Source organism: Ailuropoda melanoleuca, chromosome 2 (assembly GCF_002007445.2).
Source record: "Ailuropoda melanoleuca isolate Jingjing chromosome 2, ASM200744v2, whole genome shotgun sequence".
Classification (NCBI taxonomy): domain Eukaryota; kingdom Metazoa; phylum Chordata; class Mammalia; order Carnivora; family Ursidae; genus Ailuropoda; species Ailuropoda melanoleuca.
In genome coordinates this window covers 79116856-79135516 of record NC_048219.1, presented here as the reverse complement: position 1 = coordinate 79135516, position 18661 = coordinate 79116856, and the positions used below count along the sequence as shown (strand labels likewise).

Below are 18661 nucleotides of genomic sequence, written 5' to 3'. Positions count from 1 at the left end.
GGGGCCCTCAGAGAAATGGAAAAAAAAAAAATTAAAACCTTGGCCTTACAACTTGGAGAGTTTGCCTGGGGAATGGCCCTGACCTCTTCTCCAGCCTCAGTTTCTCCTCCCTAGCCCCTCATTCCCAGGTGTCTTTCGTGCCTGTCCCCGTGACTTATCTAAACTAGAAAGCCTTGTTGTAAACAATGGGCTGGAAACTGCCCCCCCCCCTCAACACCAAACTCACTGTCAGTTCTTGGTTGGGGGCAGGCCGGGGGGGGGGGCGCGGTTGTTCGAAGGGGGATGGTAGAGACGCCAGAGTGTGAGTCGACAGGGCGCAGCTGGCTTCAGAGATGCTGCAGGCGTCCAGCGGCAGATATGGGGGAGAAGGGTTCAGAAGGACCTTTATCCCCTCTCCCACCTCTCACTCCTTTAACCTCACCTTCTGTGGCAGGGGGCAGAGTGTATTCATTAATTAAATATTTATTTACTCCCTACCACGTTCCAGACTGTGCTAGGCACCAAGGACACATCAGTGAACAAAGCAAAACAAAACAGTTTCTGCCCTCATGGAGTTTATCTTCTATTGAGAGAAGAAGGACAATATACAGTAAACGTAAGTAACCTACATACGTTAGAAAGGGTAGGTACACTGGGGAAAATAGAGTGGTAACCAGATGGCCAAGCTTAGGCTCATTAAGGCGACATTCAAGCAAAGACTTGAGGCCAGGGAGAAAGCCAGGCAGATTCCTGGTGAAGAGCATCCCCAGCAAAGGGAACAGCCAACACAGAGACCCCACGGTGGGTGTGGGCTGGTGTACAAAAGCTAGCCAGGGGGCCAGCCGGCTGGGGAGGAGAGGAGTTCAGCTAGGAACCCCAGGTGCCCTATGTCCTGCAGGCTGGGGGATAGGGGTGGAAAGTAGGGGCTGGACTGGAGTTCCATAGAAGTGGGAGAGGGTTGGATACAAAGACCAAGCAGGGCCAGCATGCAGCCCCACACATCCCTCCTTGCCAACCAGCTGACCCTTCCCTCCCCTTCTCTCTGTTCTCTCAGTCTGGGAGGCTCCAGATGCGCCCCCCACCCCGTGTCAGACTCTCTGCTGAGTGTCCCTTAGAGGGGCAGGTGAGAGAGGAGTGGGCCCAGGCTCATTCCTGGCCGGGACCCTCTCCTTGAACCACTGTTTCACCTCCTCCCAGCCCAGCACCACCCTGATGCTGGGCAGCGGTCTACAAGGTCTGCAAGCCCTGGCAGCTTCTCCCAGACTCCCCTGTGTGTTTAGGCCTGGGTGTGACTCTGGCCCTGTGTTTATTTCTACATATGGGCCCGAGGTTGTGGGGTGGGCTGGAGATGATCACATCAGCCCTAACCATGCGTGGACTCACCCACATGGGCCCCAGACTCACTTCTGAGGCCCCTTCTTTGGCTTCAGCTGTCTTCACAGTCAAGTGGGACCGTGTCTTGGCACAACATAGATGCTCAACTATTAAAGCATGTTGCTGAGCAAAGGGGGCCCCCAGAAGCAGCAGCGGCTCCAAGAGCAAAGGCAGTGGGTGAGGGGACAAGACTTCTCCTCAGGGCTTACAGGCTGCCTCTGCTCTAGAGTGGACAACCCAAGATGGGGCTCTGCTCCTTCCTCTGCTTCTTCCCCTCCCCTCTGAGTCCCCAGTTCTCCAGGAGGAACCCCAGGCTACAGGAGCCAGCTGACTGCAAGAGCTGCACTCAACCACTTAACTAGAGAACAAATACGGAGCCAGAGAAGAGGTTTTCTGGGATCTGCCACTTTGGACTTCAGATCTCAAAATAAACTTCCAGTCTCAAGGTCCTAGACGCTACTGGAGAGCTCAGCTCCTCACGCGAGGGCCTGCTATGGGGCTTCCAGCCAGAGGGTCAAGGCCAGAGACTCAGGCTAGGGCCTGACCTCTCCCACCCCCCCCAGCCCCTCTCCACCCTAATGGGGGGTGGGGAGGAGTCACTGATTTGGGAGTCAAGTTCCAGTCTGGAGGGTGCTGTATGGAGTCAGGTTGGCACTTATTGAGCACCTGCTGTATGCCCCACACTGACCAGAGCATCCTAAAAGATACAGAGGGAGAGAAAGGGTCTTGTCTTACTCCCCAGGTGTTTTCAGGCAAATACAATAAAGCCACCTGAGGGGCGGCACGCGGGGCTCTGCTGTTCAGAGCTGCATATCCCAGATTTAGTGGGCAGCATCAGCAGAGACCTGAGGAAGAATTCCAGACCCCCCGCCCCCCCCAAACTGGAGGTCTCTAGATTCCCTGGGGCCTCCAGCAGGTCCCCTTCCACCCAGCCAGCGAGCCAAGTCTCTCCTCTTCCTCAAGGTGGCACCATAGCCTCCTGCCTTCTCAAAAGTGGCTGCCCAAAGGAGAAGAGTCCCCCCTCACCCTGGGTATCTAACCTTATACTCTGCTCCCCCGTGGGGACTACTTTCACTCTCAGCTGTGTGGGGCTGAATAATTTTGAGTTTTTACTGGCCCTTGGATGGGAGCAGAGATGAGCCGAGGGGAGCTCGGGTGGTGTGGGTAAACAGCTCTTACTCTACCCGGCTTGACCCCCCTGAGGAGGCCCCCCTCTTCTCTGGGCCCCTTTGGTGATGACCTTCTCTCTTTCCTGGTGGGTGGGAGGTGGTGTGGATGGTAATGAGCAGAGAGAAAGGCCGAGAAGGGGCTGGGGGGAGGTTTGGATGGGAGTCAAGGAATTCCTGAGCCTGCTGCTTGCACAAGGGGCCCTGAGACGCCTTTCCTGAGGTTTCTTTGCAGACAGAGGCAAGTCTCATTTGAAATGGGGCCAGTTTCACACAGGCCCCTCGTACCCCCACCCCATCTCTCCCTCCCCAGCCACCCCATGCAGGTGTCTAGGGAAGAGGAGAGAGCTTGGGAAGAACCCCGGGGTGTTTAAGGGGGGGTGAAGCGGGGAATCTACACTTTGTACACAGCCTGACTGGCCTCTCCTTGGTATTTATGAGCTCCCAGGCGAGGCATGGAACGTGTCTCAAAGAGGCCAGGCCAAGAGGGCTTTGGAGGGAAGGAGGATACAGCCCAAATCAGGGAAGGGGGCTCGTTGGGGCAGAGCCAGAGACAGGGACCCTCTTCCTCCCAGCCAGTGACCAAACAGGAGAGTAGATCCTTCCCCCAAGGGGCCTGGGAGAAAGGAAAACGGAGCTAAGGGAGAAGAGAACGAAGAGGGAAGGCTTGGGGAGGCTTGGGGAGGCGGAACCATGGGGGTGGGGCAAGGGGGTCTGGAGCCTTTTAGCACTTTGGCTGCAATCAGACTGGAGCCAGGCGGTAGGCGGGCTCACAGCCATCCTGGGCGGGTGGCCCAGGTTCTGTGTGAGGCCAGTGGGTGTGCTGCTGGGATTCTGGGTGGTCACTGACCAGCCTAACCCCAAGGGAGAGAGGTTCCCACTTTGCCCCCAGCCACCCTCTCCCAATCTGCCTGTATCAGATAGTCTAAACACCGAACTCTCTTCCTCTCCCCGCCACCTGTTCTGGGCCTTAGAACGTTCTGGAAGCGAGATTTCCTTCCAATGGTCACAAACGTGCAGAGCCCATATGCCTCCCACTCTGCCTCCCTCAGTTCACTCTGCCTCTTGCTCTCCCCGTGTCCTCTCCAGGTGTGTCTCTGTCTGGCTCATATTACTATCATGCTGTGTCCATTCCTATCTTTCTATGTTCGTCTCTCTGTCTTCCTTTGTCTCTGTGTGTGTCTGTGTCTGCCGGCCTTTCGTCCTCTGTCTGAACCTGTCTTCATCTTTCCCTCTCTTTGACTGTGTCTCTCTCTCTTCTTTCACTCTCCATGTCCTTTCTGACCTTCTCGGTGTACGGGTCCGTGTTTTCCCTCTCTATTCCCCCNCTATTCCCCCCCCCCCCCATCTCTTTGTTTCTCTTTGTCTCTGTTCCTGTCTTTCTCCCGCTCTCTGTCCCACACTTCCCTGCGCAGGCCTGCAACACAGTGCAGAGTGCGTGCACTGGACTGAAAGAAATCAGAAAACCGGAGTTTCCCCCTCCACTCAGCCATGCACAATTTCCATGCCTCTAAAGGTCACTTTTGCTCTCCTGGCCTCAGTTTCCTCACTGGCAAAACAAGGAGGGTGGACATCTCGTTCCCTCTGTGGGGGCCAATTTCTTTCTCTCTCTCGTTTCTTGTAGCACAGCCCACCCGATTCTCCAAGGCCTCTGCTTCTCTGTTCCCTAAGATTTGACACTGGAGCCAGTTCTCCACATCCTTCGCACCCCCGTGGGAAGGAGTCTTTGATACTGTCAGCCAGCAGGCTCCAAAAGGAGGACTCCTCACTCCTTCACCTCCTTAAACATCAGGGTAGACAAGGTCCCTTTCTGGGGCCATGTCTGGCATACAAACCAGACTAGCTCATCTCTCTAATCCTCTTTGTGCTGGGGCCTCTGCCAGGCAGGGACACCCACAGCGCAGAGCGAGGATGTGTGTGTGTGTGTGTGTGTGTGTGTGTGTGTGTGTGAGTGGGGGTGCAGATTCTCGGAGAAGCAAGACCAAGGTTCTCCTCCCCCTGGTACCCCCTCCTGCCTGAAAAGCCCAAATCAGCAGCCCTCACTGTATAAGAAACCTCATCAGGCTTGAGCCAAATCAGGGTTCTCAGAATCCCAGTCTGCCCCAGCCCCCAATCTCCGTTTCTACAGTGTCTCCAGGGCTGGAGAAATCATTCCCAGAACGCACCCCTTCTCCATACATAACTAATGGCATATGTGCGAATATTATTCTGTAGTCTAGGAAAAGGGTGCTTCCATCCCTTCTTGAAAAGCCTGGAAAGCCTGGAGTGTGACTCAGGGCACAGGGCACATGGGGGGCAGGGGGAGTAGGACGTCCCCCGGCTTCACACTCCGAGTTGGAGGCCTCCAGCCCCTCTGAAGTTTCATTTGGAGAGGTCTTTCTTGGCTGATAAGATCAAAGCATTCCCTCAGCCAAATCATTACCTTATTTTCCAGGCAATTATAGAACTTATTGTATCAATTAGCCGGGTCTCCAGCTGCAGCCGGTTATCTCCGTCTCCCGAGCGCTGGCAGAAGAAAGGGTCGGCCTGCCCGAGCCGGCCGGGCCGAGACGAAAGGGCGGGAGCGGGGCCGGGCCAGGGAGCTGTCCGGCGGCGTTCAGCAGAGACGGGCCAGTGGCGGGCAGGGGGGCGCCCTTCCGAGGGCTGCAGAACCCGGAGGCTTCCCGCGCGCCCCGCCACTGCCGCGGGAGCGCTCCCGTCCGCGGCCACCGGCAGGGCGAGGCGCCTGAGCCCGGGGCGACAGCGAGACCGTCAGGCCAGGCCGGGGCCCCGGCTCCGCGGAGGGAAGCGCCGAGCCGGCCGAGACGCCGGTCCCTTCCCCACTCGCTGGTGCGGGACTCACTCTGTGGGCCGCGCGCCCCGCAGTGGCCTTTCCTGGAAAGGCACGGCGGGGTGAGCTTCGTCTGCGTGGGGACTTGTGCGTTGGCCGACTGGGAGAAAACCTCAGGACCGAGTGCGTGGCACGGATAAGTGGGTGTCTCCATGGGGGCAGGAGTGCGGCTTCCTCTGATCCTACCTGGTCTGCTGTCCCTGCTGAACGACGCCCACACGTGGTGTTAGGGTCAAGTGGGAGGGGGGTCCCTTAGAGCTGCTGTTCTCAAACTTTGTGGTGTCAGATCGCCTTTACACTAACACTTATCAAGGATCCCAAAGACCTTTGATTTATGAACGTTATAGCTATCCATATTAAAAATTACAAGGAGGGGCGCCTGGGTGGGCGCCGCTGCCTTGGGCTCAGGTCGTGATCTCAGGGTCCTGAGATGGAGCCCCACGACTGGCTTCCTGCTCCGAGGAGGCTCCCTGCTCCCGGGCTCCCTGCTCGGCGGGGTGTCTACTTGTCCCTTTCCCTCTGCCCCCCCCACCCCCGCTTGTGCGCACTCGCTCTCACTCTCCCCCTCTCTCTGTCTCAAATAAATAAACAAAAACTTTTAAAAAAAAATTACAAGGAATACAGGAGCCAGCTGAGAGTGCTCCCAGTGGCCAAAGCTGGGCAATTGGAGCAACAAAATAGTTTTGGATTATAACCCGAAGTATAAATAAATATGCATGAATAAGTACTGATACGAATAAATGAGTAAATAAATACAGAGGGGAGACGAATCTCCCATGCAGAATTCCAAATAATTTATGTAGCTACTCCTTGAGTATGGGCTCCAGGTTGTAACTTCCTTACAAGAGTACAGAACAGAAAAGGGGGGGGGGAACTTTACAGCGGAGAAAGCTGACAAACCTCAGTCAGGTGATCAAAGCCAACATCAACAGTGATAAGTCATGTTGATGATATGTACCCTGGATATGATGTGATGGGAAAGACACTTTACCTCTGTGGTTTTCCTCCCCATAACCCCTGTGTAGTCATGAGATTGATTCACACCAGTGGAATCATCCTTGCAACCCAGGGATAAATCCCACTTTATGATCCTTTATTTTTTTTTATAAAGGTTTTATTTCTTTATTTGAGAGAGAGAGAGAGCACGAGCAAGGGCGGGGGCAGAGGGAGAGGGACAGAGTCCCCGCTGAGCAGGGAGTGTGACACCTGGCTCAATCCCAGGACCCTGGGATCAAGATCTCATTCGAAGGCAGACACTTAACAGACTGAGCCACCCAGGCGCCCTGGTATACGATCCTTTTATTGTGCTGTTGATTCAGATTGCTGCTACTTTGCTGAGGATTTTTCCATCTATATTTATCAGAGATATTGGCCCATATTTCCTTTTTTTTTTTTTTTTTTTTTTTTTTTTTTTTGGTAGCCTTGCCTGGCTTTGGTATCAGGGTAATAGTAACCTTGTAAAATGAGTTTGGAAGGTGTTTGTTACTCATCAGTTTTTTGGGCAGCGTTGAGAAGGATTGACATGAATTCTTTAAATGGTTGAATTCATCAGTGAACCTGTCTGGTCCTGGGCTTTTCTTTGTTGGAGATTTTTGATTGCTGATTCAACCTCCTTATTAGTTACAGGTCTATTCAGATTTTCTGTTTCTTCATGATTCAGTCTAGGTAGGATGTATGTTTCTAAGCATTTATCCATTGTTTGTAGGTTATCCAATTTCCTGGCGTATAATTGTTCCCAGTTGTCTCTTCTGAGCCCTTGTGTTTCTGTGGTATCCCTGTAATGTCTCTTTTATTTCTCAATTTATTTGAGTCTTTTCTCCTTCTTTTTCTATTAGTCTAGCTAAAGATTGGTCAACTTCGTTTATCTTAAAAAAAAAAAAACCACACACAACCAGCTCTTAGTTTTGCTGACCTCTTCTGTTGTGTTTGTAATGTCCTATTTCTTTTTTTTTTTTAAAGATTTATTTATTTATTTATTTATTAGACAGAGACAGCCAGCGAGAGAGGGAACACAAGCAGGGGGAGTGGGAGAGGAAGAAGCAGGCTCCCAGCGGAGGAGCCTGATGTGGGGCTCGATCCTGAAATGCCAGGATCACGCCCTGAGCCAAAGGCAGGCGCCCAACAACTGCGCCACCCAGGCACCCCTGTAATGTCCTATTTCATTTATTTCTTCTAACCTTAAGCTTAGTTTGTTCTTTTTATTTTTCTTCTTCTTCTAGCTCCTTCAGTTATAAAGTTAGTTGTTTATTTGAGATCTTTTCTTCTTAACGTAGGCAATTATTATGATAAACTTTGCTCTTCGAACTGCTTTTGCTGCCTCCCATATTGGTATGTTGTGTTTCAACTTTCTTTTGTCTCATATTTTTTGATTTCACTTTTGATTTCTTCTTCAATCCATTGATTGATCAGGAAAATATTGTTTAATTTCCACATATCTGTAAATTTTCCTGTTTTCTTCTTGTTCTATACCACTGTGGTCTGCAAAGTTCCTTGGTAAGATTTCAACCTTCAATTTGTTGAGACTTGTTTTGTGATCTAACATAATTTATCCTGGACAATGTCCTGTGTGCACTTGAGAAGAATGGGCATTCTGCTGCTGTTGGATGGAATGTTATGTATCTGTCTATTAGATACATTTGGCCTCAATCGTACTGCAAATCCTGTATTTCCTTATCAATTTTCTGTCTGGATGATCTATCCACTGTCATAAATGGGGCATTGAAATCACCTTCCATTATTGCATTGCTGTCTGTTTCTGCTTTCAGACCTGTTGATATTTGCTTAATATATTTAGACACTTCTTTTTTAAAAAATTTATTTGAGAGAGAGAGAGAGAGAACTTGCATGAGTCAGGTCAGGGCAGAGAGAGAGGGAGAAGCAGACTCCCCAGGGGCTTGATCCCAGGACCCTGAGATCATGACCTGAGCTGAAGGCAGACACTTAACCCACTGAGCCACCCAGGTGTCCCAATATATTTAGACACTTTGACGTTGGGTGCATATATATTTATAATGTTTTATTCTGTTGATGAATTGATACCTTTATCATTACATAATGACCTTGTCTCTTGTTACAGTTTTTTACTTAGTCTATTTTGTCTGATAAAAGTATAGTCACCCCTTATCTCTGCTTCCATTTGCATAGAATATCTTATTCCATCTGTTTATTTGCTGCCAATGTATGTCCTTAAAGCTGAAATAAATCTCTTAAAGACAGCACATAGTTGGGTCTTGATTTTTTTAATTTTGTTTTGTATTTTTAAATACATTGAGCCACTCTATCTTTTGATTTGAGTATTTAGTCCATTTACATTTAAAGTAATTATTTATATAAGGACTTATTATTGCCATCTTGTTCATTGCTTCTGGCTGTTTTGTAGTTCCTTTATTTCATCCTCTTTGATGTCTTCCTTTGTGATTTGATAATTATAGTGGTATACTTTTTATCTTTTATGTATCTACTATAGGTTTTGCTTTATTACTATGAGACTTACATAAAACATCTTATAGTTATAACAGTCTATTTTAAACTGATAACTTTGCTCATATAGAAAAATTCTCCTTCTAAAAAAACATTTATTTATTTATTTATTTATTTATTTATTTATTTATTTGAGAATGAGAGAGAGAGAGAGCATTCATGGGGTGGGACAGAGGGAGAGGGAGAGAAAGAATCCCAAACAGACTCCCGGCTGAGTGCAGAGCCCGACACATGTTCAATCTTACAACCCTGAGATCATGACCTGAATGGAAAAACCATCTATGTTTATTTATTTGACAGAGAGAGAGAGAGTGAGGGAAGGTGTGCACAAGTAGGCAGAGTGGCAGGCAGAGGGAGAGGGAGAAGCAGACTCCCCACTGAGTGGGGAGCCCAATGTGGGGCTCAATCCCAGGACCCCAAGATCATGACCTGAGCTAAAGGCAGACACTTAACTGACTGAGCCACCCAGGTGGCCCACAATCTCTGTCTTTTAACTGGTGTATTTAGACCATAGACATTTGAAAGGACTATTGATATAATTGGATTGATGTCTACCATATTGGTTTCTGTATTCTATTTGTTGCCCTTGTTCTTTGTTCCTATTTTTTGTCTTCTACTCTTTTTCTGCCTTTTGTGGTTTTCATTGAACATTTTATAGGACTTCATTTTCTGTCCTTTCTCAGCACATCAGTTGTACTTTTTTTTTCATGGTTTCCCTGGAGTTTGCAAACTCCAGGTCCACTTGCAAATAACACTATATGGCTTCACTGGTAGTATGAGTATCTTTTTCTCCCAATGCTTTAAATATTTCACTCGATTCTCTTCTTGCGTGCATGGTTTCTGAAGAAGAGCCAGATGTCATTTTTATCTTTGTTCCTCTGTCAGTGAAGTGATTATTCCCTCTGGCTTCTCTCGAGGTGTTTTCTGTATCATTGGTTTTCTGCAGTTGGAATATTATATACCAGGTGCTTACATTGCCCACCTATTATTGCATACTATTTACTTTATCCATTAGAGCCCTTCACATATTCATTGTAGTTGTTTTAAATTCTCTGCCAACATCTCTGCCATGCCTGAGTCTGTTTTTGATGAATCTTCAAATCTGTCTCTTCAAACTGTGTTTTTTACCCTTTTATTTTTTAAAAGATTTATTTATTCATTTTATTCACATTTTATTTTTTAAATATTTGTTTATTTGAGAGAGAGAGAGAGTGAGTGGGGAGAGGAGAAGAGGGAGAAGACAAGCAGACTCCACGATGAGTGCAGAGCCCAATGTGGGGCTTGATCTCGCAATCCTGAGATCATGACCTGAGCCGAAATCAAGAGTCAGATACTTAACCAACTGAGCCACCCAGGCACCCCTGTTTTTTACCCTTTTATTATGTTGTGATTTTTTCTCAGTAGCTGGACATGAAGTAAAAGGAACTTCAGTAAATAAGCCTCTAGTAATGTGGTGAGATGTGGAGTATGGGGAAACATTTGATGAGCCTGAGATTAAGTTGCAGTCTTTTAACGAACATTTACCTTTGGACTGTGAGCTTTGCAAGTGTTTCTCGTAGTTTTCTTCCTCTGCTTAGGTGGGAAATGATAGTGGGCTGGAATGGGGTATTTGCCTTCTTCCACATGGAAGAGTAGAGCGGCTTAGAGTTGCATGTTTTCTTTTCACCAGTTTGGTTAGGCTCTGAAAAAACACAAATAGTTTAGGTTCTGGTAAAATAGTTTCTCCCTAGGGAAGGCTTGGTTAAGATCAAAATGCTGCGGTATTTATCAAAATGATTACTCGCTCATTCTCCCTGCCGGAAGCATGAGGGGATTCTTTTTAAGATTTTTAAAATTTATTTATTTGAGAGACAATGAAAGACATCACAGACGGAGAGGGAGAAGCAGACTAGCTGCTGAGCAGGGAGCCTGATGCGGGGCTCGATCCCAGGACCCTGAGATCATGACCTGAACTTACGCCAGATGCCTAACCAACTGAGCCCCCCAGGCACCCCACAGTATAATTATTTTGAGATTCATCCATGTTGTTGCATTTATTGCTACTTTATTCTTTTTAATTGCTGAGAAGTATTTCATTCTATGGCTATAACACAGTTTGTCCATTCATTTGTTGATAGATATTTGGGTAATTTGCAGTTTTTGGTCACTACACAGAACTGCTAGGAGCATTATTTTATTTTTTATTTTTTATTTTTTTTAAAGATTTTATTTATTCGACAGAGATATAGACAGCCAGTGAAAGAGGGAACACAAGCAGGGGGAGTGGGAGAGGAAGAAGCAGGCTCAAAGAGGAAGAGCCTGACGTGGGGCTCGATTCCATAACGCCAGGATCACGCCCTGAGCCAAAGGCAGACGCTTAATCGCTGTGCCACCCAGGCGCCCCAGGAGCATTATTTTACAATCTCTGTATAGGCATATACTTTCTTTTGTGTAAGTATGTTGGAGTGGGATGGCTGAATGGTATGATAGGCAGGTATATGTTTTAACTCTTAAAGAAACTACCAAACTATTTTCCAAAGTAGTTGTACTTTTCATAGTTGTACAAGCAGTTCCAGTTGCCCTAGATCTGATCGATGCTTAATATGGAGAGTCACTTTAATTTTAGTCATTATAGTAGGTGTTATCTCATTCTAAATAGTGTTATTTCATTGTGGTTTTCATTTGCATCTCCCTAATGAATACTGATGTTGAGCATTTTTTCATTTACTTCTCATAAGCCTCTTGTCTATCTTCTTTTTTGAAGTATCTAGTCAAATCTTTTCCACAGTTTTTATTGGGTTGTTTGTTTTCTCACTGTTGGGTTTTGATAATTCTTTATATATTTTGGATAGAAGTCCTTTATTAGATATTTGACTGGAAAACCCATTTTCTAGTCAATGACTTTTCTCTCCATTCACTTAAAAGAGTCTTTCGAAGAGCAGAAGCTTTTCCTTTTGATAAAGTCCAATTTACCCATTTGTTCTGTATGGACAGTGCTTTTGGCATCATATTATGAAACCTGAGCCTAACCCAAGGTCACAAAGACATTGTCTTGTGTTTTCTTCTACATGTTTTGTAACATTAGGTTTTACATGTAGGTATTCAATATATCTTGAGCTAATTCTTGTATGTGGTGTGAAGTATGGATCAAAGTTTGGTTTTTGCATACAGATGTCCAATTTCCCAGCACCATTTGTTGAAAAGACTATCCTTGCTTCACTGAATAGCTTTTCCACCTTTGTAAAAAAAAAATAACCTGATTACATATTTGAGGATCTATTTCTAGACTCTCTATTCTGTTCCATTAATCTGTTTATTTTCATGCCAGTACCACACTGTCTTAATTACTGTGGCTTTATAAGAAGTCCCCAAATCAGGTAGTGACATCTTCCAATTTTGCTCTCATTATTCAGAGTTGTTTTGACTATATAAAGCTCTTCACGTTGAAAAAAAAAAGCTTGAATTATCTACTTCTACAAAAAAGGCTGTTGAGATTTTGACTGGGATTGCACTGCAAATCTATCGAGCAATTTGGGGAGAATTAACATCTTAGCAATATTGTCTTTCGGTCCCTGAACGACACAGAATATCTGTTTATTTAAGTCTCCAGATTCTCTCAGCAATGTTTTATAGTTCTCAGAGTACAAGTCTTGCACATGTTTTGTTGAACTTATCCTTAAGTATTTAAAAAAATTTAATGCTGTTTTAAGTGGTATTGCTTATTAATTTCTATTTCAATTGCTAGTATAAAGAATATCTTCTGTTCTGCAACCTTGCTAAACTCATTAGATCTAGTATCACTTAAAAAAAAAATAGAATCCATTCGGGGTTCCTGGCTGGCTCAGTTGGTAGAGCATGTGATTCTTGGTCTCAGGGTGTGAGTTCGAGGCCCATGTCGCGTGTAGAGATTACTTTAAATTTAAAAAACTGAAGAATAAAAAAATAAAATCTATTAGATTTTATACCTAGAACATTAGGTTTGCAAATGAAGACAGTTTTACATCTCCCTTTCCTATCTGGATCTCTTTTGTTCCTTTTTTTTTTTTTGGTTTACTGCCCTGGCTAGTACCTCCAATATAATGTTCATAGAACATGGGTATTACTGTCTTATTTAGGGGAAAGCATTTAGTGTTTCATAATTAAATTTGATGTAAGCTGTAGGTTTTCCCCTGATTTCCACTATCAGGTTGAGGAAGTTCCTTTCTATTCCTGGTTTGATGAATTTTTTTTACCTGAAATAGATGTTGTATTTTGTCAAATGCTTTTCCTGAATCTGTTTTTTTCACTCAAAAAAATTCTGCATTATTTTTTTCAAAACCAAATGCTGGGACATGATTATAATAACCAATGGCATTAGACATTGGATCTAATGGATAATTACAATAGCCACATTCCAAAATATTCTTTTCCCTGAGAGTAAACTTTATGAACGTTATTCTTCCAGAAAACATAGTAAGTATGGTAATGTAGCAGCAAACTTGGGCTCATAAGCCTTTGAAATTTTTAAGTAATCTTCAGTGATGTCGATCAGAACATTCTTTCATTGTGGAATTAATTCTCCAGTCTCCAGAATTGTATCACCTGGGAATATTGACATGATCATATAGTTTTCTTTTTGAATTGTTAATATGATGCATTACATTGATTGGTTTTGAATGTCAAACCAATTTTGCATTCCTAAGATAACCCCAGTTGGTCATTATGTATTTTTACATATTATCGGATTTGGTTTCTTAATATTTAATTAGAGATTTTTGCATCTTTGTTTAGGAGGGATGTTGGTTTGTAGCTTTCTTGTCTTGTCATGTTACTGCTTGGTCTTATAGAATTAGTTGGGGAGTGTTTCAACCTCTTCAACAGTCTGCAAGAGTTTTTGTAGAATTCTTTTTTTTTTTCTTTAAATGTTTGTAAGATTCACCAATAAATCCATGTGGGCTTAGAGTTTTCCTGGGTGGGCACCCCTGTTTTCTTAATTGACCTGAATCCTTTCTTCTTTTTAAAAAAGACGTTAGTGTTATAAATTTCCCTCTTAGTACTGCCCTCTCTGTGTCCCACAAATACCAATATGTTGCCTTTTCATTTTCTTTTGTATTAAAATATTTTCTCATTTCTTCTTTGATTTCTTCATTGACCCATGGGCTATTCAGAAGTGTGTTATAATGATCTATCAGGTGCATGTTCTTTGTGTCCTCAAAAATATCACAAATTCTGCTGCATTTGGTTGGAGTATTCTCTAACAATTTACCCTATTTGTCTCTCTTAAAGATAAGTTTAAAGTGGATTTTTTGTAGGAGGTCATGCTTTTTAATACAAACGGACAATTTCTGCCTTTTATTGGATTGTTTAGACCATTTCATTTTAAGTGATTATCGAGATGGCTGGTTTTCAATCAGCATTGCTATTTTTCTATCCGTTCTTTGCTCTTCTTTTTCTTTGTTTTGAATTGGGTATTTTTTATGACTATTTTATCGTTTTCATTGTCTTATGAACTTTGCTTTGGTTTTTGATGGTTGCTTTAAGGCCTACAGTACACATATCTAACTCATCGTGGTCTAGCTTCATATGCTCTATTGATTCATGGATAGTATATACTTGCATTTCTCCTCTCAGTCTTTGTGCTATTGTTGTCATACATTTTACTTCTTCCTGTGTTATAAATCCCACAATGAATTTTTATTTTTTATTTATTTTTTAAAGTATATTTATTTATTTGAAAGACAGAGAACAAGCAGGGGGAGTGGCAGAGGGAGAGAGAGAAGCAGGCTCCCCACTGAGCAGGGACCCTGACACGGGGCTCGATCCCAGGACCCTGACATCATGACCTGAGCCAAAGGCAGACGCTTAACCGACTGAGCCACCCAGGCACCTCCGACAGTGAGTTTTTAAAGAGATTTAAAGAGTAAGAAAAATCGCCTTTTATATTTACCCACATAGGTACCATTTTTAGTGTTTTTCATTCCTTTGTGTAGGTACAGATTTTTAGTATCATCTTCCTCTTGCCTGAAGTACTCTCTTTAATATTTCTTGCACCACAAGTCTGACAGTGATGAGCTCTTTTGCCTTGTGCATGTCTAAGAAAAGTCTTGATCTTGCCTTCACTTTTGAAAGGTATGGACACTAGGAGTAGAATTCTAGGTTGACAGTTTTTTTCCCTCAGTACTCTAAAGCTATTGTTCCACTGTCTTTAGGATTATATTGTTATGCTTGAGAAGACTGCTGTTATTTTTAGTTGAGCTCATCTCTATATAATATGGGCTTTTTTTCTCCAGTTGTTTTGAAGGTTTTCTCTTTATCACTAGTTTTAAAAAAATTTGCTTATGATGATCCTTGGTGTGTTTTCCTTTATTTCTTGTGCTGAGGGCACATTGACATTTTTCTGACTGTGGGCTTATCATTTTCATCAAATTTGGAAAAATTCCGCCATTATTCAAATATTTTCCTTCAGGGACTCTATATTAGGTCACTTGAATTTATCTTAAAGCTCATTGGTATTCTGTTTACTGTGAAAAATCTTTTTTTTTTAATGTTCCACGTTTCACTGTGGATGGTTTTTATTGCTATTTTTTCAAGTTTAACAATCATCTGTTTTATAATGTATAATCTGCTGTTAATACAACCCATTTTTTTTCCCCTCTCAGTATGATTTTCATCTCTAGAAGTTTGATTTGGATCTTTTCTATCTCTTTCATATCTTTAACAAACTCCTTCAGCATATCGAATGCAGTCAACATTGCTGTTTCAATATAATTGTCTAATAATGCTACCATTGTGTCATTTTTGGCTAATTTTCAATTGATTGATTTGTCTCCTAATTATGGGCCACATTTTTCTGCTTCTTTGCACACCTAGCAATTTTTTACTGGATGCTAGACATCGTGATTTTTAAATTTTGTGGTGCACATATTGTTTTTCTATACAAATTCTTAAGCTTTGTTCTGGGATACAGTTTTTTGGAAACAGTTCGATTCTGTTGAGTCTTGCTTTTAGCATAGGTGCTGCCGAATCAAGCACTTGAGTCTTGCTTTCAAACTTTTTTTTTTTTTTTAGGTGGGAGCAGCACTTACTCTAGTGTGAATTTTGGCCCACCGTAGAGACAAAAACCTTTTGGGCACTCTCTCCAGTGTTCTGTGAATTATGAGATTTGTCATTCTGGCTGCTGAGAACGGAAACTAAGAGTCCCGGGTGAGCTCTGAGTACTGTTCCATCTAATCGTTTTGGGTGGTTTCCTCCATGCGTATGTTGATTAGTATTCAGTTGAAGATTCTAGCAAGGGGCCTCTGAAGATCTCTGGAGATGTCTCTCATTGCAGCTCTCTTGTCTCCAATACTCTTCCCTCCCAACTCCCAGCTTTATCTCAACTTAGGGAGATTGCCAGGCCATTTCTTGATTACCCCTCACTGCTGGGACCATCATAAGACCCACTTTGCTGGTTTCCCATTTCCGTCCTTTTTTGCCCAAAGTCCAGGCTTCTTACCATGCGCAGGGGCAAACGTTGTTCTCCTTACTTGGAATGTCCTTCATCCCCTTCTTCACTTGAGAGCATCTCCCCCTCCTTGAAGACCAGGACATGTGTCACTGCCTCGGCATGACCATCGCCGACTCCCCTGGGAATTCACTGTGCTGCCCCAGCTTCTGCTGTTTTTGTTAGAGTGTTACCGGTCAGCGTTCTCGAAGCTGCATAAGCCACCAGCTATCATTGCCGAGGCTACGCGTGCCCAGCCGAGTGTGAAGTGTTGATTTGCTCAGTGAAGGCTCCCAACGGCCCTGCGAGGCGGCTTCGTTACTCTCTCCCCTCTCACTGGTTCGGGCTTCCCCCCGGGCCTCTCGCGGGGACTGCGGCCGTGGGCTGGGGCCGCGGGTCCCCGGAAGGACGCACCCCTGCTCGCGCCCGAGGCCCTCCAGCGGGTCCCCACCTGCCCGCGGACCCAGTCCCTTCCCGGAGAAGCACAGCGACTCCAACGCCAGGGGGCGCCAGCGATTCAGCTTTCCGACCGAGGGGGGGAGCCACGCAGCTTCGCTTCCAGACGCGCCGCCGGGCGGGGGAGGACGCCCTTTCACCCGCCGCCTGTATCCGCCCAGGCAGCTAGGCCGCCGCCCCGTGCTCCCCGGGGGCTGGGCGCTTGCCCGCGTCACCGCCCCTAATTCTCGCAAAACCCTCAGAGGGAGGCTCTCTGAGCTTCATTTTACTGATACCTACAAGGAGGCTATCAGTGACTTACCCAAGGCAACGTGGAGAATGACCACGCCCTTGTTCTGAACTCGCGTTTGCGTCCCGGTGTTCTCGAGCTATGGGCAATGTACCCCCCCTCCCCGCCCCCCACCGTCTTCACAAACCGGCGTCCTTCTGCGTTTGTGTATTTAAATCCGGTGCCTCTAGACCTCATAGATCTCTCCCGCTCTGCGGAATTTTTTAGGCCCGTCGGGCCCCATCACTCACGGCGGGGGTGGGGGGGGGACACCTGCTGCGTCCTTCCCAGCGCTGGCCCGAGATGTCACATGTGCGAGACGTGCACTCCCGACAGAGTGTACATTCCAGCCCTTCGCATGAGGCTGGACACCGAGTCGGTTCTTAATAAACACATGGTGAATGGCTGGCCGAAAAGCACGGCGTGTGCGCGCGTGTGCGTGTGCGTAATTAACAGAGCTCAGGGCCTGCACAGAGCCCGCAGCAACAAACACCCGTTGAAAATAGGCGATGGAGGATTTAACAGTTCGACAATTCTGTTTTGTTCTACGTCCTTTCCGTTTGTCTCTGGCTGGGGCTGCAAACGCCCGGAAGGTGAATGTGGGCGCGCGTGGCTGGGGGGAGGAGGGGACCAGTGCGCCCTGGTACTGGGGAAAGGAGAAGGCACAGGGCAGGGAGCAGAGCTTTCCCATGGTGAGAATAAGGCCCACATAGAGAAAGAGAGAGAGATGCCAAGATGTGAGTGAGAGCAGGAGGAAAATGAGCCCTGAATAGGAGCCTTGTGTGTGGCCCTATGGTGCTGACTCACCAAGACGCCGGAGAAGGAAAACCCGCGAGGGCTGAAGAACGGGCCTGTATGCTGTGGTCGCCGCTCTAAACCACCCCACCACCCCGAGGACACCCTGTCAGCTCCGAGGCCCCGCTGGTCCTGGAAGGCTTTGCTTGGGGTTGGGTGCACAGGGGGGAGCGGGAGAGTGGGCACCGCACAGAAGGGAGATGGGCAAGTCTCTCGAGGCCCTTCCTGGGACAGCTTTGCGCCTGGAGTCCAGGTGGGGAAGGAGAGCGGGCGGAGGAGGAGGGCTCGCTCTAAGCATTCAGGTGTCCCTGCATCCACAGGCAGGTGCGGCCGGTCAGACTCATCAGGATGCTGGTGGCTTCCACGGCTCCTTGTCCACACCTGCAGAGCAAGCATGCCTCCTGAGTAAGGGCTTCCCAGCGCTGATGCCAGCCGGATGGAAGCACAGCCTGAAACAGAAGCTCCATCAGCGTCCCCACTCTCAGCCTCGCCTCAGCTGTCAAACCGGTCCAGGGACATGAGGACAGGATTTTTGTGGTGACAAGTATGGCAGGCGGCCTGAGGCCAGTGGGCAGAGGGTGAAGCTGGGAATGTGGGGCAGCCCAGGTGAGCAAGATCCAAGCGCAGACATTGTGGAGAAGCAGGTGAGGGGAGGAAGGAGTGCTGGAGGGAGCCGCCGGGCCAGCTTGGGAATTCGTGGTTCTGGGTCCGCTCGGGGAGGAGCTGTCCATGCCGCGCACTAGACAGGCCAACCGGGCAAGTCGCCTGACCTTGCTGGGCCTCGGTCTCATCTGTGCTATGTCGGAGCCAGAGTCCAGGCTATCTGAGCCTTTTGCCAGCTCTAACATTTTGAGGACTCCACGTGTGTAGAC

At 46.4% G+C, this 18661-nt stretch overlaps 2 protein-coding genes across 4 annotated transcripts in view; one reads left to right on the top strand and one right to left on the bottom strand.

Moving 5' to 3' along the window:
- WNT2B (Wnt family member 2B) overlaps positions 1–5270 on the bottom strand; it is an 18255-nt gene extending 12985 nt beyond the window's left edge. Inside the window, exon 1 of the mRNA XM_034654108.1 lies at positions 4942–5270. The gene's annotated coding sequence lies outside the window, so the exon portion shown is untranslated. The remainder of the gene's footprint in view (positions 1–4941) is intronic.
- Positions 1–17141, top strand: part of ST7L (suppression of tumorigenicity 7 like) — a 113585-nt gene extending 96444 nt beyond the window's left edge. For 2 of the 3 annotated variants that reach the window (XM_034654103.1, XM_034654099.1), the window contains exon 15: positions 488–3659. In XM_034654103.1, coding sequence (XP_034509994.1) covers positions 488–652 — 165 coding nt within the window. In that variant the 3' untranslated portion in view covers positions 653–3659. Of the gene's footprint in view, positions 1–487; positions 3660–15855 lie in introns of those variants that run through there. The other variant, XM_034654102.1, reaches the window with a different exon arrangement.
- Positions 17142–18661: the final 1520 nt, after the last annotated feature.